The following is a 27,817-nucleotide window of genomic DNA, read 5'->3' on the forward strand; positions in this document are numbered from 1 at the left end:
GCGGGGAGTGAGGCGCAGCGGCAGCGGCGGCAACAAGTGCCGGAGGCCAGCAGAGCCGAGCCAGAGCCGTCCCCGCCGCCGACACTGCCGGGCCGCCCGTCCGGGGCGCCGCGCATGGAGCGTGAGCTGCGGCGGTCGCCGGGCTGAGCCGCGCGGAGCGGCCGGGACGTGGATGTGGCCGCGATCTCCCGCCCTTGCCCCCGCCCCGCCGAGCTGGAGCTGCTCCCGGACAAGGTAGGGCCCGGGCGGTGAGCACCCCCACCGGCTCCCTCCCCGCCAGGCCCCTCTACCGGTCCCCTCCCGCCTCCCTGCTCTCCGGCTCCGCCCTCCGGACCCCCTACTACCCCCGCCCGGTTCCTCTCCGGTTCCGGCTTCGTACCCGCGCCCCGGTGGAGGAAGCCGTCCCTAGGTGGCTCCTGCCGCATTTAAGCCTCCCCTACCTTCCCGCCGTCCTAGCCACCCAACCCCAGTCCAGAGGTAGAGGAGAGGGACACCGCCCGCTGCGGGGCTTAGGAGTCTCCCAACCCATTCCGTGCCCACCTCGCCCGGGAGCCCGGGGACCTTCCCCCTCCCCGCTGCACCCCAACTTCCGGGGGATCCGGCGCCGGGGCGATGCGGGCTTTGGCAAGGGGCATCTGGGGCCGGGCCTCATCCGGGGCGCACGGGCGTTTCGGGGAGGGGGGCGCGCGTGATTCCTCGCACCCCACCCTCGCACCCCACCCTCGCACTGCACCGGCCTCCCGTGCCGCATGGGGAGATCAGGTGTTTTGTGAGCCAAAGAGCCGCCGGCAGCCGCTCCCCACCCCCAACCTCTGCCACTTCTGTCTCCGGCTCCCCCAAAACTGGTTTCTGCCAAACTTAGGGAGAATCTTTCGCTTTGACCTTTAAAAAAATATTCCACGCCGCCTGCGTTGAATGATTAACCAGGCTGCTCGCCCGAGTCGTGGGGGTGGGGTGGGGCGGGGTGGGGTGGGTGCTGCCAGGCCAGGGAGCGCCTGAAGCCGGACTCTGCCAGACACCCCTCGTGGGAAGGTGGGCGTGGGGGTCCCTGCCGCGGCTGCGGGCGCGGGGCAGGCGGCTACTCCAGCACGGTAGGCGGACCCTTCTCGAGGCGATAAACCGAGTCACCTGGTTAATTTCCAGGCCATGGTATTTGACACTCGGGGCTGGGGAGCCGCAGAACTCCCTGTTCCCCCATCAAGTGGAGGAGCAGTCGAGAGACTCCCCACAAGTGTCACAGCGTCGAAGCTCATCTTTAAAAATACGTACGTTTATAGCCTGGGTTGGCGAGGAGGCGCTCTCCTGCCCAAAACGTAGGGGTGGTTTGTTGAGTGTACTTAGCTCACAGGTGCCTGAGCTGTATCCCCCGTGGCCGCCTCAGCCACCCCAACTTCGCAGAAAGATTATTTAGAACAATTAAACCATATTCTTCTGCCCTTCTCTTGTTGGAACCCTACCGTAATATCTGATGGCGAAGCCAGTTGGTGAATATAGAATTCTACTTGTTAAAACAAATTCTTCCGGTGTAATTATTTGTGCCTCTGGAGGTGGTAAACGAAGTGGCCGACAGGGCCAGGACTGGGAGTGGAAAGTCCCGGGGCTCCGGCGCCGGCTTATGGTCGCACCCATGCGGATCTGACAGTTGACCCGGAGGGAAGACCGGCAGGGCAAGGCAGGGCGGTCACTTCCCACTATCCTAGCTCCTGCTCCTGGTTCTTTTGAGTAGAGGGTGGTTAAGCCTGGAGGAATTTGGGAGAGTTTTACTCAGAGTCCTTGCGCTGGTAAACCAGATTAGTTTGTAAGAACGGAGAAGTGCAGGAGCCCCATGGGGCTGTACTTGAGTAATTTGAGTAATCATTTTCCTCTCTGCCCAGCCTTTACAAATGTGTTTACCATTAGATCTTCTGTTTGAAACTACTTTTTTAGTTCGGAATATTGCTTTTTCTCCCTACAGCAAGAATTCACTGTTTTTCATTTAGTTTTTGTGCAGATGACATTTGTATGATGAAGGCCTAATTCTCTGTGAAACTGACCAGTTCTCACCCTTACCATTCATTAGACTTGATTCTGCCACATTTAGTTCAGTGATCTTGGGCAAGTTATTTTTCACCTGAGCCTCATTTTACATATCTGCTTTTGGGGATGGTAATGTCTGCTCTACAAGATTGTGTCTGAGGACAAATAGGATGTTTGTCAAAATCCTCTCACTGCACCGGGAGAGTTAAGAAGTGCTTAATAAGTGTTGGTCATTGCTGTAATCAGTAGAGAAGTTCCTCCTGGCATCGACTTCCCCTTACCAAAAACAGTAACCCTGTGGTAGCCGTTTAGATTTGCCTGAGACTGAAATCGGCCGTATTTGGCAGATGCACATCAGAAGATTCTTGAAACCTAAGTAATGAGGTAGTATTTTGAGGCAAATAAACATGATTTGCTTGTTGTTCAAAAATTTGAAGTTTTTTCTGGGCTTCTGGTGAAGGGCTGAGTAAATGAAGGGTTTGTAGTTTTGAAGATTTTCTTGTTTTAAAGAAGTCATGTTTTAGGTTTCTGATACACCAAAGTTATGCTGAAAATCGCAAAGTGGAACTGATAATTCATAGTTGATTTTCACTATACTGTTCAAATGTGTGGTTTTTTTTTTTTTTTTTTAAATAGTTGCATTAGTGAGGCATCGTTGGTATAAGCTAAGATGTTCTGGAGAGAAATATGTGGGACTTTTTCAGCTGATGCAGGGATAAAAGAAAAGATGAATCCTCTGTTTCTCAAACTTTGAAACTTAGCTTAAAAAATTTTTTTTTTGAAATGGAGTCTCACTCTGCCGCCCAGGCTGGAGTGCAATGGCACAGTCTGGGCTCACTGCAACCTCTGCCTCTTGGATTCAAGTGATTCTCCTGCCTCAGCCTCCCGAGTAGCTGGGATTACAGGTATCTGCCACCATGCTTGGCTAATTTTTGTATCTTTAGTAGAGACAGGGTTTCACTATGTTGGCCAGGCTGGTCTCGAACTCTTGACCTCGTGATCCCATCCGCCTCTGCCTCCCAAAATGCTGGGATTACAGGCGTGAGCCACCGCGCTCGGCCTTAGCTTTAAATGTTTTCTAGCAATGCTGGGGTTTCGTGAAAATCCTAATTTAGGGATGCTGATCCACAGCTGTTAATGTTCCTGACATACTGGGTCAGTGCTTTTCATTCTTTCTAACTTGGTTAATGGATGCAGTATCTGACTGTATTTAGTTTTCTGTATTTTTTTTTTTTTGACGGTTTTATTGGAAAGTCTGTTAGAGACTTTAAAAATAAATGCTTATGGTTACTTTTATAAACATTGAGATCTTGAGATCTTGCAACTAGGATAATACTTGGTTATATAATCTATTGCAACATCCCTGATGGTGGTACATACATTAACAACACTGAAAGATTCTCATAAAGGCCTTTTGGTCTTTTATGTAAGTGCCCAAGGGAAACTAAAGTCATTTGGTTGCTTGGTATTTTTGGTGTGTACAGAAGATTAAAAGATGAATTAAACTAGACTCTGAAGTGGTAAATGTTTCCTGGCTGCATCCAGTAAAGAAAACAGCACAAACACCCCAAAGTTGTGGACCCAGCTGTCTTTTTTCTCCACTCTCTAAGGTGGGATTGCTGTTCCTAGGTACTTGCCAAATATGTCTGCAAATTATAGAGTGAATACATTCCTCTCTCTAGAGAGGCAATTACTGTTTGAATAAGAGGTGTATGTATGTGTGGGATAAGGTTTTGGGAGAATTGATGTAACGATTTCATCATCACTCACTGGTAAGAAGGCTTTGCCAGGCTGAACAAAGCTTCAACAAGGAGAACTTGATACTTGGTGGAGAATTTATGAGGGCTTGTGTGGCACAATTACTTTGCTGCTGGAAGTTTTCTATTTGTTACAAATTTTAAGAATTGAGATTTTGCCCTCTGTGTTGCCCTGTATTAACGACCTCTGCCTACCAGTTTTGTCTTTTTGCCTTGTCTTAATTTTTGTAACAAAATTCAGATGTCTTTTGAGAGTCATAACATGTATCTTGTGCAATTTTAGCTTTAGGTATTTTCATATATAACTTTAAGAATATGTTACACATTATTTTCTGTACATCTATAAGTTAAATTTAAAAAAACATTTTCTGATGTGGCTACAGAGGGGGAAATTCCCAGTAGCCAGGAAACTGATACTTTTTACTTTTCATTCTGTGGCATTTTAAAACAAAGGGTTCAGGTGTCTTCATTCTGATATGAGTAGGATGTACTTTGCTTACCAGAATGTTTGAAAAAAACTGATAATCCAAGGAAATCAATTCTAGCATGTGACTACATTCTGTCTGAGTGCCATGTGGTGGTTTAGTGGTTAAGAGCATAAACTTGGAGTCCATAAGATGAGGATTTTTTTTTAACTTCATGTATAACATGCAGTAAAGTGAGAAGTGTTAAGCATGAGCTCATGTATGTAAGCTCCCAGATTAAGAAATAAACATTTTCAGTACTGCAGAAGCCTCCTGTGCCCATGTCTTGTCCATTTTCCCACCCTCTCACCCTGAAGGAACTGTTATTCTTTCTTACATCATCATAGATGTGACTTCTATCATCATAGATGGGTTTTACCTGTCAAACTTAATGTAAGTAGAGTCAGTCATGCAGTGTGGCATGTAGTCTTTTGTGAAATAGACTTGAATTCTATTTTTACCACTTCCTGTGTGACTACGGACAATAGTCATAATAGTTATTTAATCTGAGTCTCAGTGACGTATGGGAATGCCTAAAGTTAAAATTACACAAACTATTTCAGGATAAATTTTCTCAGTTGTAAAATGGGGAAGATAAAGCCCTATGTCAGATTTACTGGGGAAAGTAATATAAAGCTACACCTAAAATACCTAGCATTGTGCCTGACTACAGTTTCCTCTTTCACTTTTTATTTCTTTAACAGGGTGATAACTAAAGCAACTAGATCTTTTGTGTTTAAATGAGCTATTTCATTAGCAGTTCTGTAGGTCTTTTATTGAAAGAAGACAAATCTTTATGTAATACTTTGTTGATATAGCTTTAGCTTTAAGATGTATTATTTGTTAGTTGATTGCCTATTTTTGACATTTCCTCTCTAAAGACAGTCATTGAAATGTCCCATCAGAGCTCTTTGTCCACCTGTGTGACATGAGCTAGGATGCAGTGATGAGAACTGGTCTATGGTTGATGATGGAGCTTGTGGAAGAGTTTAGTTTGGGTAAGAGTCATCGATAAGTGCCCAAGATGCTCCCAACATCTGCTTTGTTTAGTGAAATAATTATTTCAGAGGTGAAAGCACAAGGCCAATTATTTTAATTGCTTGCTTCAGACAAGCCACTTAAAACATTTTCAACTCCTGTAATCTTACCGTGTAAGTGGTATTACATAATTCCATGGCCTCATGTCTCCTTGTTGGGTACTTTTCATTTTTGGACCCATTCTTCAAATGTAAGTTGGGTAGTACTTGGCATTCTTTCTAAATGACTTGCATTAGATGTTTATTTAGCAAAAATATTGAGGATACAGTAAAGGAAAATAATTCCACCCTCTCTCACCACTATAACTACAGTTAACTTGATGTGGGTCCTTCTAAGTGCTTGTTTCTTCTTTTGTGCACTTCTAGAATGACCTTGGGAAAAACATACTTCCAATACTTTTACGGAAATTTAAAATGGAACATGGGCCTGCTTAGAGATGTCTAGCAGAGAAGGCAAGAGTCTTGGCAGGCCTCAGTTCAAATCTGTCCACACTGTGGTCCCTACTTGTGGTTGTACCTTTGTTAGTGCTGAGTAGACAGTCCCCCGAGGCTCCATCAGAGGGTCCCCTGGTCTCCAGATTACAGTAGCCAAGATGGAAAACCTGCCCTGGAATACTTCTCCCTTAAGACCTCAAGATGTTTGGTGAAGTGGGCAGTTTGTTCTCCAACCAAACATGCACTGATTGAGCACTTGGTGTATGCCTAGCACTGTGCTTGGCCTGTGCATGTTCATAGATGGGTCAGGCATGATTGCTGCCCTCAGTGGTCAGTGTGGTGGAGACAGCCAGGAACTGGTAAGATTGCCTTGGTAGAGGTGTAAGCAAATTACATGTTGGAGGCAGCCAAGAAAGGCTTCTTAAGGAAGTGGCCTTTGGGCTTGGTCTTGAAGGATGTGAATAACATTTCAGGGGCAGAGAAAGGAAGGTAGAAGTGCTCAAGGGATTGTAGGCTGAGAAAACAGGACACAATGGAAAGGCTCATAGAGGTCTTTTGGGGAAACAGCAGGTGATCCCTTGGGTTTGGAGTGCATGGTGCTTAGAAAGGTGTAATAGGCCATGATGCAACCTCGGGAATCGTGCAGAGATGGGGCAGTTAATAGTTATGGAGGTAGTGAGGAATCAGTGAAAGTTCTTGTGGTCAGGTGGGAGAGAGAGATGGTGTGCTGACTGTGCTGACAAGTTATGGCTGGGCTTGCATTGAGGAAGATGGGCCTGAGCGTGAATGAGGCCAGCCTGACCTGGGGCAGGTCATTGCAGTCCCTCTGTTCTCTGCTTCCCATTTGCCCCCTACCAGTCTCTCAGAAAGAAGCTGGAGGGATCCTTTAAAAACTGAAATGACTTGAGGTTACTTCTCTACTCAGAATCCTCCAGTAGCTCCCTGTCTTCTTCAGAAGAAAGCCAGAGTTCAGATGTCACCTGTCAGGGTTGGTGATCTGCCCTTCTCTCCTATCCTCTCCTACCTCGCTTCTACCACTCATTTCACTCCAGGCACAAGGCCCCCAGCTTTCCTGCCTCTTGCCTTTGTGGTGACTGCTCCCCCGTGCCTGGAACTATCCCTCACCTCTTCTCTGAGAAGAGAGGCTTTCTCTGATCACCCTGCATAAAGCAGCCTTTCCTTATCCCCTGTGCAGTGCTTCATATTTCACCTAAGTGTTTATCAATCTTACAACAATCAACTCTGACTTGATTCTTTGCTGCCTGTTTTCAATACTGCTTGGTTTAAGTAGGCGTTTGATATTTGAGTTAGGCCACTTCATTAAAATTAGTCTTAGTAGAGAGGAAACTGAGGGCTCAAACTAGGGCAGGATGGTACAAGATTGAAATGTGTGTGTGTTTTATTTGGAAGAGGTGGGAGAGAGAAAAAGACTCATGGTGAGTGTAAAGGAATTTGGAAACCAATTAAGGGAGGTTAGGAGAAGGGCCATGACACAGGTACATTGGGGCATTTTTTAGCATATGGGACATGGGAGTCTGTGGTGATGTCTAGGGGACAAGAATATGGGGTAAGGGAAAACCTAGCAGTAGACTTGGGCTCAGAACTGCAGAGAGAGTCCATTTTGTGGGATGGGGCCAAGGAGCAAAGGCTGCCAAGATGCAGGAGAACCCTGGGGGTTCCTGAGGTTGCGGTGGGGTAGACATGGTGGCCAGCAGAATTGGGTACCCTAGAAAGTCAGGAGGGTGCAAGGACTGTGAAGATTCTAGAAGGTGAGGGGGATTAGGAGGGTCAAGGCAGGACAAATGGGCATGACAAGGAGCATGTGCCTGGAGCCATTGGAGAGGGGAGAGGCTCAAGATGGGGGAAACAGTGGAGATTGCTATTGGTGCAAGACCCCAGAAGCAGCAAGAGCTGTCACAGGGAGTGGAGATCTGGGGGTTGGGGGGTTGGGGACTGGCTGATGTGGATGGAGAACTTGAAAGTAGGTTTTGGTCCCAGAGCTGACATCAAATGTCTTTGTAACTATGGCAACCTACTTAGCTTCTGTTTCCCACCTCCCTGCAAAATAGCATGAAACCTGCACAGCCAACTTCACATGTTTATTATTGGAATCCATTGAATTCATGAATATGAAAGTGTTAATACTCTGGGAAGATACTTCTATGGACCATAAACTTGCTGCAGTTTATTTGTGCTTCAGAATCCCACCCCCCGCCCACACACACAGAGTTTCCCTCTTGTTGCCCAGGCTGGAGTGCAATGGCATGACCTTGGCTCACCGCAGCCTCGGCTTCCCGGTTTCAAGCAATTCTCCTGCCTCAGCCTCCTGAGTAGCTGGGATCACAGGCATGCGCCATCACGCCTGGCTAATTTTGTATTTCTCCATGTTGGTCAGGATGGTCTCGAATCCCCAACCTCAGGTGATCCGCCTGCCTGGGCCTCCCAAAGTGCCTGGTAGAAATTTTTAAAATTATTTTCTTTGAGAACCACTTAACATCCAACTGGTTCTCCAAAGTACTTCTTTTTTTGAGTCTTGATCAGGAAATAACACAATTGTGGGGAGTTTTATGTGCACATGTGTGTTTTTAACCCTTCAGGTCTGGCTCTAGATTGTTCACTGGTAAGCCGGATGATATTTTCAGATTCAAATATATTTGTCTAATAATGAAAGGGTCAAAGTGTTACAAATGCTATCCTTTCTAAGCAGTCAACATTTGGAACTAGTGAGATGTGTTTTTATTTATGGTTGTATTTGAAGCTTGTTTATAAGGAACTTAATGCAACTTTATTCTTGAGATGCAGCCATTATATTTTTCTTCTCTTCCTTTACCACATAAGGAATTATTTTCTTCAAATGAACTTAAAATATCTCTCATGAATACTCCTATTTTTAACTGAATGTTTCTTTTTTTAAAAAACTTTTATTCCTCAAAGTTCTGATGGATCGTCTTTTTTTAACTCTTTATAATGGAAATTTTGAAATCACTGCAGATACAGAGCATATCATGAAGCTTCAGGTAGCCACCAGCAGCTTCAGGGTGATGATTCTCTATTTTCATCCCTACCCCACTCACGACTAGGGGCCCATGGGCACCATCCAGAGAGAGAGGAAGATCACACTGGACCACAGAGGGGGCAGCCCTCAATTTAGAGATAGTGGAGGCTTGGGGGAGAGGGTTGGACGCCCCCAGGGAGAGTGAGACGCAGACCAGGGGAGATTTGGAAGCCCGAGGCACTGGAATTGCTGTGGTCCCTGGTCCCTCCACATACCTGATCACCTATGCAGAGACTCGCTGAAAACTGAGGTGAAACTTAAGTTTTACTCGCGTGAAACTTAAATTGCTTGGTAAAAGAGGCCCAGTTTCTTTTTTTTTTTTTTTTTTTTTTTTTGAGGCAGAGTCTCGCTCTGTCGCCCAAGCTGGAGTGCAGTGGCCGGATCTCAGCTCACTGCAAGCTCCGCCGCCCAAGTTTACGCCATTCTCCTGAAGAGGCCCAGTTTCTAAGCAGTTCAGTAGGGTGCCCACATATCAAGCAAGCATATTCTCTTTTACTGTGGCCACAAAAACTTTTCTTGGAAGGTGGCCAGAGAAAGCTATGTTACTATTGCACTTCTTTAAATACGGAAACAAGTCTTGGTTGAAGGCCTCAGTGATGCCTCCTCTTTTATAGAACACTTGGATAAAAGGCCAAAGTGTTACTTTTTTGAGGATATGTATTTTAAAATGTATATGGTTTATTTTGATATTTAAAAAGAAACAACTTGAAAACAACAGTCCTGAAACACTCCTCAGTAATGTGTTGGGATTTAATGTGCCTTTGAGAAAGGGAGAAGAGGCGGGACAGGAATCCGAGATGGAGCAGGGAGCTGGTTTGCTTGTTTGCCACCTTGCTCTGAAGTTACCACCCAGGGCCACACGTCACTAGAAGTGTTGTCCTCTGGGAGGAGGATGATCTCTGACTGTGGAGAAGAGGCAGCATCCCAGAGGGAGCCCAATTTAACTGGATGCTCAGTGTGAGAGGAGGGGCGCTGGCACTTAGTGGCTGGGTGCTGTGGGCGGGGCCTGCCAGCCCTTGGCTGTCATTTGCCACTTGAGGGACAGGCTGCTTAGTTCCAGCCTCCTGGCTCACCTGGAACCATTTCTTCTGGGAAGTATCGAAGCTGAGAGTGGATTCCAGGCAATGAGGGCTTGGTACTCCTTTTGGGGGATCCTGAGTGCCAGGAGGAGAGGATGAAATCCATGGACTTGGGGAATCGAGGCTGTCCTCATGAAGGAGGAGACAGGATTTGAACCTGGGCCTTCAAGGATGGGGGTAAGGATGGACAGAAACAAGATAAGGGACGTCTTAAGCCAGGAGAAGCCAGGCTGAGCAGAGGTATGGGTGGGGAGGACAGTAGTTGTTTTTAAGGGGTGCTGGTGGTCATGAAAGTTTGTCGAGTACCTGTTGGAAGTGAGGTAGATCAGTGGTCCCCAGCCTTTTTAGCACTGGGGACCAGTTTTGTGAAAGATAGTTTTCCACGGACTTCAGGGTGGGAGGACATGCGAGATGGTTTCAGGATGAAACTGTCTCACCTTAGATCATCAGGCATCAGATTCTAGTAAGGAGCATGCAACCTAGATCCTTGCATGCGCAGATAACAATAGCGTTTGCCCTCCTATGAGAATCTAATATCAAGCTGATCTGACAGGAGGCAGAGCTCAGGTGGTAAAGCTTGCAGGCCTGCCCACCACTGCTCACCACCAGCTGTGCGGCCCGTTCCTAACAGACCATGCACCACTAGGGGTCCATGACTCGGGGTTTGGGCACCCCTGCCATAGATGATTCTTTATGCCAGGGAAAATAGTGGATTGAATTTGATTGCCTGAGTGCTTAATATTAAAGTGCTTATTTTAACATTTAAAATTTCCATTTCTCTCTGTGTGGCCTGTTATCACAGCAATGGAACTAAGTGGTGGGGAGTGGTGTACTTTGGAAAGTCGATCTTATGAGTTTGAGAGATGTCATCTTTAAATTTTATAAATTGGTCATTGGTTGAATTCTTGTGCATTTTACTATGTAAAATGACAGTAATCACTTTTTCATACCTATGTGAAAATAGTTTCCTTTTCTGCATATGTGTCCGTAGACATGTGGAGCCCACATAACAGATAACAGATCTCCCCTCCCTTCCCCATCTCTGTACACCAAGACTGCCAAGACAGGGCTGATGGCCTACTTATTTCCAGAAGCACTTGTGCAAGGTCACTTTGATAACTTAGTTTATGTAATGGGATTCTGTTTCTAGTCCAGTAAATGTAATTTATGCTTGTGCATTTCTATTAATTTTTAATTGCCTTTTTTTCTCACCTCCCCCATCCCTGAGGCCTATGTTTGTTTATAGATTTATTTAATTGTATGTGTTTCCTGGGCCATGTTTTTAGGTGATGTACTGCCTTGAGATGACACCACGTAATTCTGTCTTGAGTGAGGCCTAGAGGGGAAATCTCGGGAATTGATAGATGCTTAGGATACTTATGCTAGAGCAGTGTTTAAAATGTTTGATCAAAATGGTCAAAGAATACAAAACATCCTTAGGTTAGGTCCTGGTTCCTTTACTGTCCCTCCCCTTCTTGTTCTCAAATTGTGTGTTGAGTGGTAGGCACTAGAGATGCAGTAGTGAATATGGCCCATTCTGCCCAGAAGTCCTTGGTGTGTCAGACCTGTTAATCACACCATGTGCTAAGTCAGATAAATGTGGGCGAGGTGGTGTTGACAGCAAGGGGGAAGTAATAAAAGCAGCCCAACCTGGGTGGTGGCAGTGGGGTGGGAGGAAGAGGTGATGCTTTGGCTCTTTTTTTGTTTGTTTTGAGTCACACTCTATCGCCCGGGCTGGGCTGGAGTGCAGTGGTATGATCTCACTGCAGCCTCTGCCTCCCGGGTTCAAGCGCCTCAGCCTACCTGGTAACTGGGATTACAGGCATGAGCCACCACACCCGGCTAATCTGGGGCCATCCACTCTTTTGTTTTTATGTTGATAGCCCAGAATGGAACCTACAGACTGTGAGAAAAAGACTTTGTTACTAATGATAATTTTGACTGCTGGACTCCCCAGTCCCCTGGGACACATGGTAGAAATCCTGGTTCTCCTCCCCAGGGCAGCCTTGGGCAAGGCTCTGTCTCCCTGTGCCTTGGTCTCCTCTGCTGTAAAAGAGGTATTAGAGTGGATGGTCTATAAGGCCCTGGGAAAGAAATTCTTGGAGCTTCTTTCTGGTAATGAAATTGGGTCGCAATCTGTGTATGAATTCGTGTGCATGTTGTTGAAAAAACAAGTAAAAGAATGAGGTAAGCCAGGCGTGGTGGCACACTTGTAGTCCCAGCTACAAGCTGGTGGCTGAGGTAAGAGGATCACTTGAGCCCAGGAATTCAAGACCAGATGGGGCAACACAGAATACAGGCAGACCCTTTACCCCCCCTATACCCCCACTCCCCACACACACCAAGAGTGAGATGGTACAGTTGGTGGTTAACGCTGGTTCTTTGATCCCTTTTCTGCCACAGGCTCTTCCTCTCAGAGCCAGGAGAGCTGGGGTTTGGGGCAGCCCTATGCCACTGTCCCAACCCTGTGGCAGGTTGTAAAGCTGAGCTGGTTTCCCTTCACTTCAGGCTGTGATGCTGGAGGGAAGGAAAGGCAGATTTTCTCCACCTGTAGCCAGCTCTGACAGGTGTTTTAAGATGAGGCTAGTTTAAGCCCCAGCAGTCTCTCATCCTTTCATACGAATAACTAATTAAAACTAACTCATCACAAAACATATCTGCAGGGGATTCTGCCTATGGTGCGGAAGTATTACCAGATCAGGGCCCCTGGATATGTTAACCCATTGAGTGGTTCCCAAGCGGCCATTTTGTTTACATTATTACTTTCTCTTATCAATTTGGGGGAAAAAAAAAATTCGATTTCCTGTGGCTTTCCTTGGAATGGCTTACATTTTCCTGGGTGGGTATCTACAAATGCAATAATTTTGGTACCTTAATTTTTTAAAAGTACAACTTTATTCGGGGATTCTCAATCCTCCTCGAGCAACAGTGTTGTGTGGTAGAAAGTGTAAGAGCTTAGACCCAAGGTTGGGGCCAAAGTCCAAACGCTGGCTCCACCGGGATTAGCTCTGTGACCTCAAATTAATTGCCTCACATTTTTTAGCTTGTTGTGAAGATTAAATGAGATGAGAACATCCCAGCATTAAAAATGGGCAAAGGGCATGGGGGAGTAGGAAGACCAGGAAGGAAGCGTATGAAAAGATGGCATCAATTAAAACAGGGAGATGTTCTTTTTTGGTAAAGATTAAAAAGGAGGACGGTGGCCGGGTGCCGTGGCTCAGACCTGTAATCCCAGCACTTTGGGAGGCTGAGGTGGGCGAATCACTTGAGGTCAGGAGTTCGAGACCAGCCTGGCTAATATAGCGAAACCCCGTCTCGACTAAATAATACAAAAATTAGCTAGGCATGGTGGCGGGTGCCTGCAGTCCCAGCTACTTGGGAGGCTGAGGTAGGAGAATCACTTGAACTTGGGAGACAGAGGTTGCAGTGAGCTGAGATCGTACCACTGACTGCAGCGTGGACAAGAGAGCGAGACTCCATCTAAAAAAATAAATAAATGAATAAAAGAGGAGTATAGTATTCACTGTCAGCGTGGATGACTCCGTGCTCTTGGGTATACAATGAGAGGATAAATCAGTCTGACCTTTTTGGTGGGAGGTTAAGGGTGAGAGTGAGGGGATAGCTTGATTCTCTGCTAACTGACTTTAAAAGGTTGGGTTCCCTTCGTAATGTTTCCTCCGGAAATAACCAGATGATGTGTCTAGGAGGGTGTTTATGTATTTTCAGTTACAGGAACAATCAGAAACAACTCATAATCTCATTGATTAGCAATTGGTAAAGCAGTTGGGTTGGGTGGCTCATGCCTGTAATCCCAGCACTTTGGGAGGTCGAGGCAGGTGGCTCGTTTGAGGCCAGGAGTTTGAGACCAGCCTGGGTGATATGGCGAAACCCCATCTCCACAAAAAATACCAAAATTAGCCAGGTGTGGTGGCATGCGTGTAGTCCCAGCTACTCAGGAGGCTGAAGTGAGCTGTCGGGGATCGATTGAGCCCAGGAAGTTGAGGCTGCGGTGAGCTGTGATTGCGCCACTGCACTTCAGCCTGGGTGACAGAGTAAGACCCTGTCCCTCGCTCCCCCCAAAATTTGATAAGACAAATCACATATACCTGTATTCTGTCAGAGGTGAGTTAGAGATCTGATGACAGAAGACAAACCACTCTTCCCCCTGTGAACTGAATCTGCTTTAGAGAAATTAAGTCTTTGGGACTACAAAGCCAACTAAAGTTGTAATCATGGGCATCCAACTTGGAGTTCTTCATTTTTTCCCTTATTTCATGTTCCTATGTGATGTGGTCAGTTTTCTGTTTTAAGTAGATGGGATATGAAAGAAAGCACATTCCTCCGATCCATCCAGCAGCAACATTTGTCCACTTAGCCGCAGCTTCCTAGCAGCCCTGGGCCCCACCAGCTCTTACCTGCCCTTCCAGTGTGGCCTAAGAACCTCTCTGTCCATGAACTGGCTGTGTCCGTCTCTGCCTGGAGACACTCTGTGCCCCTACCCCATCTCTTGCCTGCCCTGCTTCTCCCTGCATTTTCTGAAATTTGCCCTATTAGAAGCCCCACTCAGGTCCTGCCTTGTCCCCTGCTGTTGACTAAAGGGCTGTCACGTATTACCTCTGCCAATTCAGTGTACAGGACCCATGTTTTATGCCCCCTTTTCCACAGACTTAAATAAAAATGTTTGTTGTTAGAGATGACTCTGGGTTGGTGATATAGAGATCTATAACTTATGCCAGTTTTTAAGTATTGCCTTTATGCTCCAAATTCACCCTCAGTTGCCTGATCTCTGAAAATGGGTCTGGGCCCTTTAAATGTCTTGTCTTTGCCTTTTGTAAGTAGAGGGCTCTGAAGGGGACCTTGTAGGAGGAAGGAATTTTTCTTCCTGATTTCATGTGTACGCACGCGCGTGCTTTTTCTGCAGTCCTATATTCCTGCAGGGCACACCTTTCTCCAGCATCCGCTGCTCTGTTTTCTACAGCTCTGGCATCAGTGGTGGGACCAGGAGCCTAAGACTGGGTGGACCTCATCCAGCCCAGATCATTGCTCCCTACAGCCTCTCAGCCCCCATGTATGTACCCCAAGCCCCCTCTGGTGCTGGCTGTCTGGTGAGCTAGTCACCTGATCTTTGTCCTGAGCACAACCCTAAGCTGCTCTGGCCTAGCATATGCATTGATGTGGCAAGCTCCTACAGAGGGAGGCCTCTTCACTCCGGATCTAGCAGCACCCGATGACTCCCTGTGTGTGCCCCTCCTTCCTTCTGCCTGCTTGACTGTCTATATACCCAGCCTTGCTTGCCTGCACCCTAGAAGGTTGCTCCTGCTGCTTGGTGACTGTGGGTGATCTCTGGCCTAGGTACCCAGGAATTTTTCTGCCATCTTTACTTTCTTCAACAAACTCAGAAAAACCCCCTGCCCTACCTAATTTTGGGGGATATTTTTCATCTGTTTCAGGGCATCCTTTAGATTGTTATTCCATCTTTATAGTTACTCAGGTATCATATTTGTTGTATTAAACTTCCCTTGCTTAGATTACTGCCTGGTTTCTACCTGCTAGTTGAACCCAGACTGAAAAACATTCTGTGCAGCTCACCTAAGCAGGCAGAAGGATGAATCAGAGAGAAGTCTTTAGAAATTTCTCCGAGGGCTCACTGAGAGCCTGCCAGAATACGCTTGCTTGTACACAGGTCCTAGAGGTTGGAGTGGAAGCATTTACCAAGCCATGTACAAGCTCTTACCAAGGGCTTCCAAAATGCATTAAGCTCCCCGGGAAGGGACTGCTTGCATTCCAGCATTTTTCTTTTCTTTTTTTTTTTTTTTGAGATGGAGTCTTGCTCTGTTGCCCAGGCTGGAGTGCAGTGGCATAATCTCGGCTCACTGCAAGCTCCACCTCCTGGGTTCACACCATTCTCCTGCCTCGGCCTCCCAAGTAGCTGGGACTACAGGTGCCCACCACTGCACCCGGCTAATTTTTTGTATTTTTACTAGAGATGGGGTTTCACCGTGTTAACCAGGATGGTCTCAATCTCCTGACCTTGTGATCCGCCCGCCTCGGCCTCCCAAAGTGCTGGGATTACAGGCGTGAGCCACCGTGCCCGGCCCCAGCATTTCTTTTCTAAAATGACTCAGCTGGGGCAACATGAGGAGACCTCATCTCTACAAAAAAAATTTAAAAATTAGTGGGGTGTGGTGGTGCATCCCGGCTACTCGAGAGGCTGAGATGGAAGGATTACTTGGGCCTGGGAGGTTGAGGCTGCAGTGAGCTGTGATCGGGCAACTATAGTCTAGCCTGGGCGACAGCGGAGACCCCGTCTCAAAAACGAAAAATGATTGTTCCACCTTAGGTAAGTAGATGCCCCCAGGTTGCAAATCTGTACTACGGATCTTCCTCTAGATATGCTTACCATGACTGTCACGGCCTTGTAGGTAACAATTGCTGGAGGTCCATCCCTCTCCAGAAAGGAGGTAGAGATGCCCCATTTTGGAATAGGGTGCAGGAGGGATAACAGGTCTGCTGCGGAGGAAGATGGCACCCTCACCTGGAAGCCCTGCTGAATCCCACACACCTGCACTGCTGCACACCCATGTGTCTGCTGCCTTTGGTGGTCTGGGGCTGACTGTGGGAAATGAGGGGGCAGCTGTACTTCTCACCCCAGTTTACCTCTTCACATCTTGTCCCCACCCTCACATCTAATACAGAGTCAGCACTGCTGAAATTCTTGTCTCCCCTAAGTCTAGCAAGTTATTTAAATTTTTCTGTTACCCTTTAGTTCTTAATAAGTGAGAGTTTTCTATAAATATGTCTAATTCAGCACATGTGGTTTTTCCATTGTCATCTCTTAGGAGAAAGGGTGTATATATATTTAATTAATCTGGTTTCTACTGAACACTGTGTTCAGTAAACTTGTCCGGATGACCAAAGTATCTGTTCCTTTAGCAAATGCTGGGTCAGTCTCAGGTACTATGTGCTGGAGTGTAATGGTGGTGCAGTGTGAAGACCTTAATTGTGGAGGGTGCCCAGGTAGAGGCATCCTGACCAGGAGCAGACTGCCTGACTCCTGGGCAGTGAGGCTGGTGTTTAGGCTGGGGCATACCCTTGGGCAGGAAATCTCTTAGAAGAGAGAGAGAAGTGATGAAGCCCTGAGTTCAACCTCTGGGAATGGAGAAGAAAGGAGTTCTAGAAAACAGACACGTAGCTAGAGTTAGGTTCTCATGGAGCAGTAGCATATTGGTGGTGGTCTGGGGGAACTGGGGGAACAGCATGAGCAGGAAGGGTGTGTGCAGGGGACTGAAGACTTGGGAAATAGGACGTATTTGGGAGCATAGTGGGAAATGAGGCTGTAGGCTATTGCAGGCTCTGTGGAATAGAGGAAAGATGAGGAGGGAGCTACCAGTGGCGTTATAGAAGTAGGAACCCAGGACCTGGCTCCTGGCTGAATGTGCAGAGCAGGAAGCAACTCAAGGTAATGTGGGGTTTTCACCAGGTGCCTGGGAACTTGATCCATTACACAGAGGGGCCTGAGGAAGAGGGACTCCGTAAGGCATGTGGAAGCTAATATCTGGAGTTAGATGGTTGACCCGTGAACCCTCCTTTTGGAGGTGATGCTCATGGCATTGGATGGATGAGTTTGTAGAGAGAAGACTCACTAAAGAGGCAGTGAAGGACGGAACTTTGAGAAATGTGCTTCATTTAGAGTTTGATGGAGAAGGCAGACCCCTGAAGAGCTATTGGAGGTTGTATCATCCCATTTTACAAAGGAGAAAAGTGAGGCTTAGAGAGGTTGGGTAACTTGCCTAAGGTCACACAACCAGTAGGTAGCATAACCAGAATTTAATCCTGGTCCTCTCATTCCAGATGCCTAACTGGTTTTCCAGATGCCTAACTGAAAATGGATCTGGGACATCTCCATCCTCAAACGTCTGCTACCCTTATTTTTAAATCACATAATCTGAGGACCTAAAACCATTTTCAGTTTTACTAAAGGCAGGGCAGGATTGCCTCTGGGAGGGTTAATTCCCTTCTCCTTTTTTCCCAAAAGTTCTGTATGTGTTTATTTGAAGAATACATCTGGTGGCTAATTTGATTTGAAATGATGAATATCATTTGAGAAAATCGGCCACACCGGGCTTTTGGGGGGTTGTAATCAGTGGGGACCAGAATGTGTCCTGCCAGATGCTTTGATCTATAATGTCGCCTGTGGGACTGTGTAGGTGAGTAGATTCATTATAAATATGCTTCCCTTTTAATTTTGAACATGAAGGCTAAAAGTAATGGCTGGGAATCAAATTGCTGAAATCTAGCTGACAGTTGTTCCGTTAGTTAGACTGGAGAGCGGAGGCAAACTATCCTCTTAGCTTAGTGTCAGCCTCTTGGTGAGGGAGTCGGGGAGTTCTGAGGCTTCCTTGCCCCGGCGAGAACCCCGGCCAGGCCTCTTTCTCCAATCAAGGAACAAGCTCTAGCTGTGGCCCAGCTCCTCTGGTCCCACTGAGCTGCTCCACTCACACCCTTATCACCCTACCATCTGCCAGCAGTGCTAGGAGCTGTTCTCTCCCCTAGAGCCACTCAGCTGCAAACTGTCTCTGTCTCTGTTTATCCAAGCAAAACCTGGAAAGGGCTGGCAAGGACCAGGCAACAGATGGGATAGCCAGAGAGGTGAGGACTTAGGTAAACCACTCTTGCCAGACTCCCAGATGTGGCGGGGGAGGGCAAAGGGCAGAGCGAACATGCTCCTCTGGCCTCACGATATGATAGGGGGCTTGGGCTCTTTCCCTCTGAGGATTCGTGTGTCCTGTTTGAGCAGGAAAGTGAGCAGGAACCAGGATGCCCCCTAGACATGGAGGCTGCTAGCTCTGACACTGCTGGGGTGTAGTCAGAAGCTTGGATTTCCAGCCCCTTTCTCTCAGCCTGAGTGGGTGGGGGTGACTGGTCATTTTATTTCATGGTTACAAGGAGGCCTTGCTTTTCTTTCATCCTTAATCTTGGTAGTAGGAGAAAGTGCAGGGCAGTCTTGGCACAGGTCTTGGGTCTGGCTTGGACGTATTGCTCGTTCTAGCCCTGGCTAGTTACTGTCGGGCATCTCTTTAGCTTGCCTGAGCCCATTGGTGGGGGAGTCAGACCCTGCCTGAGTTCTGGGAGAGAGTCCTCATGGCTGTTGGTGGTCACATTCAAATGTTTTCTGGCCAGCAACTTTGCTTCAGTGCTACAGGGCTCTCAGAATTGAAGGGAACCTTTTTAGGGTTATTGGGTTCTGCGATTCCCAGTCTAGTGTCTATGAATGAAACATTGGAATTGTTTCAGTATTTGAGTCCTAAGGAAAATAGCCTGTGTGAGCTAAGTAGGTATTGAAGACCTTTGCTTTGGTCAGAGTTAAACTAACTGAAGGTCATCTCATGTGGATGGGTGGGAGGGAGGCCTGGGGGAGGAGGGATCATAGCTTCTGATTTTTATTATTATTTTTATTTTAAGAGATAGGGTCTCACTCTATCACTCAACCTGGAGTACAGTGATACAATCTCGGCTCACTGCAGCCTGGATCTTCTGGGTTCAAGCAGCCCTCCCACCTCAGCATCCTGGGTAGCTGGGACCACAGGTGCATGCCATTATGCCCAGCTAATTTTTTTTTTAAATGTAGACATGGGGTCTTGCTGTGTTGCCCAGGTTGGTCTCGAACTCCCGGGCTCAAGCATTCCTCTCACCTTGGCTTCCTAAAATGTTGGGATTACAGGCGTGAGCCATGGCGCCCAGCCCATAGCTTCTGATTACTAGAACAGCAGGACAATAGGAAAATGGGTGCCTCTGAAAACATGATGGTTTTGCATGGAAGTTAAAAAAAAAAAAACAAAAACCAAAAAAACAGCCTCTTAGCCAAGAAACTAAGGTCTTGAGAAATTGGCTTCCCCAGGGTCATGGAGAAAGTCCACGTGAGTCACTGTCTGTTTTCACAGCTTGGTAATCTTTCCCATGTTCCAGTGCAGTGTGTAGAAGAAACCAGAACTAGAAGGCCTGGGCGCAAGCCCTGACTCCATCACTTACTGGCTGGGAACCTGGGACTCTCAAAGCCTCATTTGTTCTCATTTTCTTTTAGGAGAGAGATGAATGGAGGCTGCATTTTGCCCAGAGTGTAACCTGTAGAGTCACTAATGTTACTTAGGATAGTACACTGCCTCCCACATCTGATTGTTGACTCGTAGTTTTGTGGGTTAAAATGTATAAATATAGAGCTTTTAAAAAATTACCTCTAAGAGGATTAACCATGGAAAATAAGCCCCAAATCCCTTCAGTTCCTGCAATCATAACCCCGTGCAGCAGCATTTGCTTCCGTGATTGTGTGATGCTTGAAAACTCGCACTCTTGAGCTATCATTGCCTGGGTTTGAGTCCCGGCTCTACCATTTACCAGCTATATGACGGACAAGTTCAGTTACTTGTCCACCCCCCCCCCAGTGTCCCCCACCCCATGCCTCAGCGAAATAAGTAGTGGGAGTTGAGAGTATCTGCCTCAAAGGATTGCTGGTGCCTGGGACATATTTGTTAAGGCAGGTGTGTTCATGTTTCACTATTTTCATGTAGGAACCCTTACGAGGTGGCACAGGCACAAGGGAAGGTGTGCAGGTAATAGGGATAGGTGTTGTGACAGAGCCTCTATGCAGCACTGCAGGGGTCGAATACAGCAATGCTGGCACAGGCCGGGGTGGGCTGTGGAACAGGGAACCCCGCATGGGGCTGTGTGCCGTGTCCTAATCCCCAGCGTGCGGAAGAGGCTGCTTACAGGGCAGACAGTTGGGCAGTGGTAAAGGATGTGAAAACACCCTCTCATCCCACCACCCTGAATAAACCCACTTTGTTTTTGTGTGGTATTTTATCTAGGTTGTCACATAGTTTCGGCATCATGTCTGTACTGTTTTGTAAGCCATTTTTCAGCTAAGGTTTTCTGTTATACTGTCTTTCTAAATATTTTAATTTCATTAAACAAAGCCAACTGAAGTTTGAAAACTGTTCCGTCCCTGTTGGGGACAAGGTAAAAAGCTAAGTTCGCTTTGTGTTTGTATATGGGGTTTTCTCTTATTTCTGTTACAATAAAAAGTCTATGTTTCACAGCAAGAGTTTATAACATCTTCCCCCAGCTTTGGGGTAAGTTTTCTTAAATTCTTCTTACGCAATGTAACTTCCTGCTGAAGAAAGACATTGGAATTGGGTTTTCTGTCTGCGATGGGAATATTTAGTCAGATATTTAGAGAGCTTTTTCCCACAGATATTTTTATGGGGGTCACTGCTTTATCTTCCCTTCCATGAACTTGGCTTTTTTCTAAGAGCCTACTAGAAGCCGAGTTCTCATGCAAGACACTGTGCTCAGGTCACAAGTGCACGATGACATTTAACCTTGATGGAAATGTGCAGTTGAGAATCTTGTGTTTTCCACCTTCTTCTTCAGATTGGCTTGAAAGAAATACCCTTTAGCAAGTAATGGGAAGAGTTGCCTCAAATTGAGCCTTTGGGAATCTTAAGTCTTTTACAAGAAAGGCTGATCTGTTTCCTGATGGGGGACTGGGAGCTCGTAGGTGGCCCCATTTCCCTTTCTTTGGAGCCTCTTCGTAACTATCAGTTTTCCATGATCCCATGCCATAGTCAGCCTGTGGGACTTCACTGTTGACCTGGACCAGGTAACTAGAATGTGGTTGAGCCTCATAGAAAAAAATAAGAGATCCAGACAGTCCTGGATTGGGATCCAGAAGGCGGTCTTGTCTAAGCCTTGTCACTGAACTCTTCCATAATATTCAGGCAAATCATCAGTCCCCTCTGAGCTTCCATTTTCTCCTGGTAGAGTGGTATGCCCTCTGCTTCCCTTAGGGGGTGAGAATGAGAAATGAGCAGGAAAATGGCCTTCGGGCTGGAGGCCTTGAGCACTTAAATGAAAGGTGAGAGTGGTGTTCCCGGGAAGGCCATTGATTAGTCCCTGTGTCTTGAGCCAAGATGATATGAGAACTGTACCTTGGCATGGCCTTGATTGAGGAAATAAAAGGCTGAATTGTAGCAGGTGAAATTGGAAATCTCGCCCAGGGATCAGCAAGCTTATTCCTCAAAGCATCCTCAAAAGAAGGATTGGTGTTTTCCGTGATAGAGGCTTCAAGTGTCTGTGGTTGGATTCCAGTTATTCATGGCCTCCCCTATAATCTAGATGTATAAACTTGTTAAATTACCTGGAGTCATTTTTACATATTATTCACCCTGTATCTTTCCTAGGAGAATTAGCTCTGGAAGTTCACAACCCCCTATGTAAAGTACTGTGCTTCCCTTTTTTCTTCCCTAAGCTGTCCTCTTTTACTCTAGAAATTTTGGTAAACGTCTATCAATGTTTTAAATCCCTTTACTGAGTTAAATTTTTCCGGGTATTTAGCTGTTCATAGTATGTGCTGTTTTTTCCTGAGTAATCTTGCTCTGTCGCCCAGGCTAGAGTGCAGTGGCATGATCTCGCCTCACCGCAACCTCAGCCTCCCGAGTAGCTTGGACTACAGGAGTACACCAGCATGCCCAGCTCCTTTTTTGTATTTTTAGTAGAGGCAGGGTTTTGCTATGTTGGCCAGGCTAGTCTCAAACTCCCGGCCTCAAGTGATCTGCCCACCTCGGCCTACCAAAGCAAAGTGCTGGGTTTACAGGTGTGAGTCACTGTGCCTGGCCCCTTTGCAAATCTTTCTCTTTATTGTAGTTTTTCACCATCACACATTTCCTGCTGCCCTCCTTCCAGCCTAGGAAGGGCCTGAGACCTAGAGACAGCAGTACTGGGTCAAGGGCTCACTTTAGCATTAGGAGAATTGTCCCAAGTTAGAACCTTTTCTTTTTGAGAAGTAACTGGAGTTATCACTGAAATCTCCAGAGGCATGAGGTTAGGTTTTTCAAGAATAGTTTCGTGGGCAGGGGACCAGGAAGTGGGTGCCGCTGATTGGCTGCAGATGCAATCAAGGCCATGTGCAGTCTGTGGGGGTCGGGGGAGTCACGAGTCTCTAGTCTGGGTGGGGTAAGTCTGCAAAACATCTCAAAAGACCAATCTGAGGTTCTATAATGGTGTTAACTACAGGAGCACTTGGGGAAGTCAAAGATCCTGTGGCCTCTGGCCTCATGACTCCTGAGCAGTAAGGGATTATAAAAATTGTGCTTACATTTTAGCAGAATTCAGGTCCCTCTCAATCCTAATCTTGTGACCTTTCATTAGCCTCAGCCCCCTGAACAAAGAAGGGATCAGTTTTATGGAGGGACTGTTACCATCTGTGCTTCCAAGTTAAACTGTAAACTAAATTTCTCCCGTGGTTAGCTTGGCCTATGCCCAGGAATGAGGGGAGACAGCCAGCCTGTGAGTGTAGACGCAAGATATGGAGTCAGCCATGCTAGATTTCTCACTATCCATAATCTTTGCAAAGGTGGTTTCAGCAGTAGTAAATAAAAGCAACCAGGTTAAGATCTGCTAGACAGATCTTTAGAGACATACAATAGCTTGTGAATTCCTTGTTGATCTCATCTGGGCTCTCTAATACGTTTTACAGCATTCTCAGCATGACAGATATTCTTCTACTTTAGTACTGTTTGTTAGAATCCAGTGAACCCAAAAATCTTCTTTTAAAAAGCAAATACTAGATTAAAATAGTCACAAAACTTTATTCTAGAAGTTGGAGAAGTGTAGCTACCTTTTGGCATGGTACAGTCTTGGAATCTGTTTGCCTTGGCTGGTATTCCCGTCTGCCCTTCTTTAAATGTGTACCTCCTCAGGTATAAAATGGGAATGAGTAATAGTACCTAAGGATAAATTCCCAGTTGAATTAACCTGATAAGAAAATCCTCAGCTCTTTATAGAACATTGCCATTCCATTTTTTTGGGCTGTCTTTTAATGTCACCTTGGCTTAAGTGTTTTCTTATATAGGCCATCCATGTCAATAGTGTTAAAACCTTGGATATCCCCAGCAAACCATCTCATTACTCATTCTTTATTCTTCCATTGCCCACAGCCTGAAATCCTTTGATATTTCACTAAAAGAGCATTTATATTTCCCTTTTTCTTTTTGCTACAAACAATAGATATCTTAAGTATACACTTTAGGTTTTGACAAATGTATACATCCATGGAGCCTTCATCAGAATCAAGACCTACATGGTACATTTCTGTACCCCAGGAAGTTCCCTCCTATCCTTCTCCAAGCCCACCACCTCCATCACTTTCAGATTTCTAGAACCTAAATTCATTTTGGCTGTTCTTGAAGTTAATATAAATAAAAATTTGGTTCTGGCCTTCATTCACAATGTAATGTTGTAATGTTTCATTCACTATAGTTTCCCTTTCTGTTGCCGAGGGATATACCGTTGTATGCAGATGCCACAGTTTGCATTGGTTCTGTTGATGATACTTGGGCTGTTGCCAGTTTTTAGCTATTGGGATAAAGCTGTCCTGCATCCGCTTTCATTTTCTCTCTCTGAGATGCTCTGTGGTTCCGTGTCTCCTGCTTCCTAGCCCTGTAACCCTGGGCAAGTGTCTTAATCTCTCTGCTTGGGTTTCCTCATCTGTAAAATGGTAGGTTGGAAAATAACTCGGTTGGGACTAGCATTAAAAAAAGAGAGATAGGGTCAGACACGCCTATAATCCCAGCACTTTGGGAGGCTGAAGTGGGAGGATCACCTGAGGTCAGGAGTTCGAGCCTAACCTGAGCAACGTAACCAGTCCCTGTTTCTACATTTTAAAAACTTGAAGTTTTTCAAATAAAATAGAACTTGAGAGTGAATGACACGGAACTGCACACAGCGCATCATACATGTAAATAGAGTTTTGTGTGTGTATGTGTATACTAAACTGTAAAATGTATTTGTTATGACTTAGGCAAATCAGTTTGCCAAGCACTGTATGTGCCTTTGGAAGCAAGGAAGTTGAACTCTCCTGAGGTTATGTTATAACAGGTATCTCTAGCTTCAGCATGTCTACAGCAATCACTTTCATAGTGCTTGCTGTGAGCCCAGGTACTATGTTAAAAGCTTTCCATATAACAACATATACTCCTCACAACCATCCTTTGAAGTGGACTTGATTCCCATTTTATATATGGAGAAGCAGAGACATGGACTATCCCACTTGCCCATGGTCACAAAGCTGGAAAGGAAGGGCCAAGATTTGAACCTAGGCAGTGCAAGTGTAGAGTCTTTGCTATAAACTACTATTCCTGGGGAGACAAGTAAAATAAATTGTATGTGCAAATGCATATTGATAGTTAATTGATGCAATACTCCACCCCTTTGTTCCAGATATGAGAAATGAGTGTTGGACGTCGAAGAATAAAGTTGTTGGGTATCCTAATGATGGCAAATGTCTTCATTTATTTGATTATGGAAGTCTCCAAAAGCAGTAGCCAAGAAAAAGATGGAAAAGGGGAAGTAATAATACCCAAAGAGAAATTCTGGAAGATATCTACCCCTCCTGAGGCATACTGGAACCGAGAGCAAGAGAAGCTGAACCGGCAGTACAACCCCATCCTGAGCATGCTAGCCAACCAAACGGGGGAGGCGGGCAGGCTCTCCAATATAAGCCATCTGAACTACTGTGAACCTGACCTGAGGGTCACATCAGTGGTTACAGGTTTTAATAACCTGCCAGACAGATTTAAAGACTTTCTGCTGTATCTGAGATGCCGCAATTATTCACTGCTTATAGATCAGCCGGATAAGTGTGCAAAGAAACCCTTCTTGTTGCTGGCGATTAAGTCCCTCACTCCACATTTTGCCAGAAGGCAAGCAATTCGGGAATCCTGGGGCCAAGAAAGCAACACGGGGAACCAAACCGTGGTGCGAGTCTTCCTGCTGGGCCAGACACCCCCAGAGGACAACCACCCCGACCTTTCAGATATGCTGAAATTTGAGAGTGACAAGCACCAAGACATTCTTATGTGGAATTACAGAGACACTTTCTTCAACTTGTCTCTGAAGGAAGTGCTGTTTCTCAGGTGGGTAAGTACTTCCTGCCCAGACACTGAGTTTGTTTTCAAGGGCGATGATGATGTTTTTGTGAACACCCATCACATCCTGAATTACTTGAATAGTTTATCCAAGAGCAAAGCCAAAGATCTGTTTATAGGTGATGTGATCCACAATGCTGGACCTCATCGGGATAAGAAGCTGAAGTACTACATCCCTGAAGTTGTTTACTCTGGCCTCTACCCACCCTATGCAGGGGGAGGGGGGTTCCTCTACTCCGGCCATCTGGCCCTGAGGCTGTACCATATCACTGACCAGGTCCATCTCTACCCCATCGATGACGTTTATACTGGAATGTGCCTTCAGAAACTCGGCCTCGTTCCAGAGAAACACAAAGGCTTCAGGACATTTGATATCGAGGAGAAAAACAAAAATAATATCTGCTCCTATGTAGATCTGATGTTAGTACATAGTAGAAAACCTCAAGAGATGATTGATATTTGGTCTCAGTTGCAGAGTGCTCATTTAAAATGCTAAAATAGATACAAACTCAATTTTGCATAGAAAGGTGTATTTTGAATAGTTTCCATGTTGTGTTCTCACATTAGAGTAATTTCTATATTAAACCATGAAAATTGCCTTTACGAGTGATATCCATTTGAGGGCCTCTAAACCCTTCAATGTGGTACTCACGTGAAGAGGGAAAGCGGAAGATGGTCATTTTTTTACGGATAATATGGCAGGATGATTGGTTCTGATCTTACCAGCTAGTGGTCATTTTTGAAAAACTTGTACCCTCTTATCTGAAATCATGTTTCTGGAATTTGACCATTTTAAGTTATTTTGCTTGCCCTCTTCTATAATATTCCTACTTCCCATAATAATGACTGATTTATTCGTAATTCAGGTGTTTATAAACATATTGGCTACAAAGACTTTGTTAAACGTGATCCGGTGATTTTTGTGAAATGGAATTATGTTTATTTTTATGGGATTTGGGTAAATTTTAAATTGTCCAGAAAACTGAACTTTCAGTTATCAATTGTGGAATTCAGTTTTTCAATTGTGGAAATTTCCTGCTACCCCAACAGTATTTTCGTGTGTTAATTAATTTTGCAAAATAAGAATCATTGTGTGACACTCATCTAATTTATCTTGTTGTGATCTTATGGTCATAATAAGGAGAAAGAGGGTTTAATTTTTCTTGTATTTGGTTTGCTGGGTGGTACCATAGTCTAATTTTAGTATTTGAAAATGAGTATGATTCCTTAATGGCCAGCTGAAGATTGAATTGCCCCTGACAACCGTATTGTGTTAGTGAATTTTCAATGTGGACCAGGAAAGCATATGTAACTTTTGAACTTGAGTGAAAAGATTGAAGTTGCAGACTTTTGCATAGATGGTTTGTCAATTTAAAACTCCAGAATTTATTATTGCCATATTTCCACATGCTGCTTATACAAGATTATTATTCTGAGTAGTAATTGCTTCCCTGTCTATGTAGAAGTGCCTGTTTTTATTTATTGTTCAGATCAAAGACCAAAACATTTTCTTAAATATATTTTATGTAATATTTTATTTGTATACAGTGTTGTTGATGAAATATTTAACTAGAGCATGATATTTTAAATGTTAAGATATAACATATGTTAAATAAAACTGTTATTTTTGAATTTTAAAACTTGTTTTTTGGGGTATGAACTACTAGAGTTTAAAATTCTGCCAAACTATTATATGTACTATTGTGTATCATACTTTCTTGAAATATTTTTGTTTATAGAATTGAAGGTTCTTTATCAGATGGGATACTGGGGACTATAAACAATGGAAATAAAGCCACTGTATTTTTAATTGTTTGTGTAATGTGTAATCTATAATCCTTTTGTTTCCCATATTTGAAAACATTTTCCCTGAAAGAGGCCAGTTTCCCCCCAAAAACCATTACAGTGGTGTTGAACTATCGCTGTCTCTCAGTGCGTCATCCATCTTTGCATTTAAAATCCCCAAAGTGCTTTCCCGTTTAAAGTCTTTAAAG

At 45.4% G+C, this 27,817-nt stretch overlaps 1 protein-coding gene across 1 annotated transcript; it reads left to right on the forward strand.

Moving 5' to 3' along the window:
- On the forward strand, positions 1-27,633 carry B3GNT2 (UDP-GlcNAc:betaGal beta-1,3-N-acetylglucosaminyltransferase 2). The gene is made up of 2 exons (XM_003908711.4): positions 1-234; positions 25,117-27,633. The coding sequence occupies exon 2, from the start codon at positions 25,126-25,128 to the stop codon at positions 26,317-26,319; it is 1,194 nt and encodes a 397-aa protein (XP_003908760.1). The 5' UTR covers positions 1-234; positions 25,117-25,125; the 3' UTR covers positions 26,320-27,633.
- Positions 27,634-27,817: the final 184 nt, after the last annotated feature.

Source organism: Papio anubis, chromosome 14 (assembly GCF_008728515.1).
Source record: "Papio anubis isolate 15944 chromosome 14, Panubis1.0, whole genome shotgun sequence".
NCBI lineage: Eukaryota > Metazoa > Chordata > Mammalia > Primates > Cercopithecidae > Papio > Papio anubis.

Coding starts and splice junctions, on each gene's coding strand:
- B3GNT2 (XM_003908711.4), top strand. CDS start 25,126: ATGAGTGTTGGACGTCGAAGAATAAAGTTGTTGGGTATCCTAATGATG.